The following is a 2,629-nucleotide window of genomic DNA, read 5'->3' on the forward strand; positions in this document are numbered from 1 at the left end:
GATTATTATTAAATAAATACAAAAACATAAAATACTTTTATTTCATGTAACATAAAATACACAAAAATTTCCCAATTTAGCAACTTTTTTTCTTTGATATTTCCTCAAGTTTTTTATGGCTTAGTTGCATTGATTTTAAGGCTAATATTGATTATCTATCTAAACTTGAGGGACAATGAAGTGAAGTAGAGAACCAATTTACATGACAATATGCTTTTCACACCCATTAATTACTATATTTAAAAACTAATGGTACATTTTGGATGTAGAACATTTTTCGATATTTAAATTCATAAGAGTTCGTTTATTAGGCTGAAGCAATACAACTCCAATTTTCACCTTTGTAATACACTAAGTAAGGCTATCACCAAAATTAAGTTCGTCTATTCTAAGCAACTAGCAGGTTCAACCACACCAGAGGCAGTTCCTTTGGCACCTTTGCATGAAGCTTTAGCGATTTGATCATTATAAGTCACTTTAATGTCTTCCAAGGTGAGTCCAGTGCAAGGATTTGTTGGACTACAATCAAATTTGACTCCTATTTCAGTGGCTGATGTTCCCTTGATATCTTCGTAAGTTACTTCGCTAATTTTTACTCCCGAATCCTATTCATGCAAACAAGAACAATCAAAACATGGCATGAAAATTTAATAAGGACAACTATTTTGAATGGTACGAGATCTTTTATGTGAAAACCATAAAAGCTTATGATGATCAAAGTGGATAATATAACACTCTTTTGGAGATATGTGAAAGTTACATTGTCCACCACAATTCATAACCTAGAAGTGTAGCCGAAGTAATGCTCCTAATTTAACACATGTCTTGAACAAGATAAATTCCAACTTGTTGAAGATAAAAAAAGAAAAAAAAAATCAATTACGTATGAAATTTAAAATTTAATCTCTATTAATCAAATTTAAAGTTAAATATAATTCGTAAGAAGTTAACCTATCGAGGATTAATGAGAAAATATACCTGATGGGGGCAGCCTTCATCATGTGGACAGTAGTTTTGATCAATTATGATAGGGTTCTTCACATTATCCAAAGTAATGTGTTGAAAATGAATATCGGTTGCGAACCCACTACTTGGTCTTGCCCAAGACTTAATCCTCACTCCATTCGTACTCTCGGCAAAAGTCGATGATGTAACTGTCACATTTTTCACTCCAGGCTCATCTGCCGACTTCCCCAAGCTCCCAATGCTACAAACACATTTTCAACAAATAGTGATAGTTAAAATCACTAGGTTCAAGATAAAAAATTTTCTAAAATGTGTTTTTATTCCTTCAAAATCTAATTTTATATTTGGTTTTATAATTTCAAATATATTTTTCATACCAAAATTATTTGTTGACATCTACCTGATTCCGTGCCCAGGTCCACATGTAACACTTTCTATCCATAAGTTGGTGGTCCCTGGACCAATTGAGATGCAGTCATCACCGGTGCCGATGTTGGAACTGAGGATGGTCACATCTGATGACTCCTGCACATGGATGCCATCAGTGTTCGGACTATCGCCAGGATCCGAGACCTTCACTCCTTGAATGTTCACATTTTGGCAACCGTGCACCACAATGTTAAATATTTGGCTATTAATTGAAGCTAATCCATCGATGATAACATTTTGTGCATTTGTGATTTCAAGATTCTACAAATTCAAAACAAAGGAGAGCAAGAATTAGTACCATGCATTTTCTTTCAACTTTTCCCTCAAGACAAATTTTTAAATTTTGTTATATCTAGCCAACTTAAATAATGCATACCGGTGCTCCATCGGGGCAATTATTCCCAGAGTGTTTACAATCCCATATGCCAGATCCTTTTCCATCAATAACACCGCCATGAATGGAAAGCCCATTTACGTCTTTAAACGCAATCCAAGCTTTAGTTTTAGCTAGAACTTGAATGTCTGAGGAAGCCACAAGAGTGCCATCGATGCGAATAGTAATAGCATTATTCTTACAAGGCCCATTAAAGCTCCCACTTTGAACGTAGAATGTGCCTATGGGCACGTGAATAGTAGCAGGTCCCGTCGAGTCACAAGCCTTGACCCATGCTGTTTGGAGTACAGGCGAGGCATCGGTCTTTCCATCGGGCTTGGCTCCAAGACTAACAATATCTAAGGTTAATCCATCAGCCAATGCATGGGTCAAAAGCAGAAGTAGTAGAAGGGAAAGAAGAAGCATTAAGGTTCCATAGAGAGCCATATGAAAACTGAATTGTACAAATGTTTGTGATAAATGCGAAAGATGAAAAGGAAGTAACTGATGGAAAAACGGAAGAGCTATGGAGTGATATTTATAAGCTAATGCTAATGCATGCTTCGATTTGCATGTAAGTAGTTCTGATAGATATGATTATCATTTATGGTCACTTTTTAAATGGTTAAAAATACTTTTTTAAATGCTTTTGGAAAGTCATTTAATACTGATTCAAAAAATTGAAGTGATTTTGAAAATTATTATTATAATGGAAAGATTTATTTTGACAAAATTTAGGTAATGCGGAGAATAAAGAAGGTATACGCTAAATTTGCCAGAGTAATTTTGAGAAACGTGCTGATAATTATTTATAATCGTCGAGTGGTTACTGAAGAAAATATCTTGTTTGAGTCAACTATA

General features: G+C 34.6%; 1 protein-coding gene across 1 annotated transcript; it reads right to left on the minus strand.

Moving 5' to 3' along the window:
- Positions 1–281: 281 nt before the first annotated feature.
- Positions 282–2,286, minus strand: LOC111811249 (polygalacturonase). The gene is made up of 4 exons (XM_023698011.2): positions 1,772–2,286; positions 1,367–1,656; positions 979–1,207; positions 282–605 (listed from the first exon to the last, which is right to left on the minus strand). Exons 1-4 carry the CDS (start codon positions 2,213–2,215, stop codon positions 384–386), a joined length of 1,185 nt encoding a protein of 394 aa, XP_023553779.2. The 5' UTR covers positions 2,216–2,286; the 3' UTR covers positions 282–383.
- Between the last annotated feature and the right edge of the window lie 343 nt (positions 2,287–2,629).

The sequence above is a fragment of the Cucurbita pepo genome, chromosome 15 (assembly GCF_057944985.1).
Source record: "Cucurbita pepo subsp. pepo isolate OVF chromosome 15, ASM5794498v1, whole genome shotgun sequence".
NCBI lineage: Eukaryota > Viridiplantae > Streptophyta > Magnoliopsida > Cucurbitales > Cucurbitaceae > Cucurbita > Cucurbita pepo.

Excerpts from the sequence above, each read along its gene's own strand:
- LOC111811249 (XM_023698011.2), bottom strand. The coding sequence starts at position 2,215 with ATGGCTCTCTATGGAACCTTAATGCTTCTTCTTTCCCTTCTACTACTT. Across the intron at positions 1,657-1,771 it reads ATTGCCCCGATGGAGCACCG|AATCTTGAAATCACAAATGC; the intron begins GTATGCATTATT and ends TTGAATTTGTAG. Across the intron at positions 1,208-1,366 it reads GGACCTGGGCACGGAATCAG|CATTGGGAGCTTGGGGAAGT; the intron begins GTAGATGTCAAC and ends ATGTGTTTGTAG.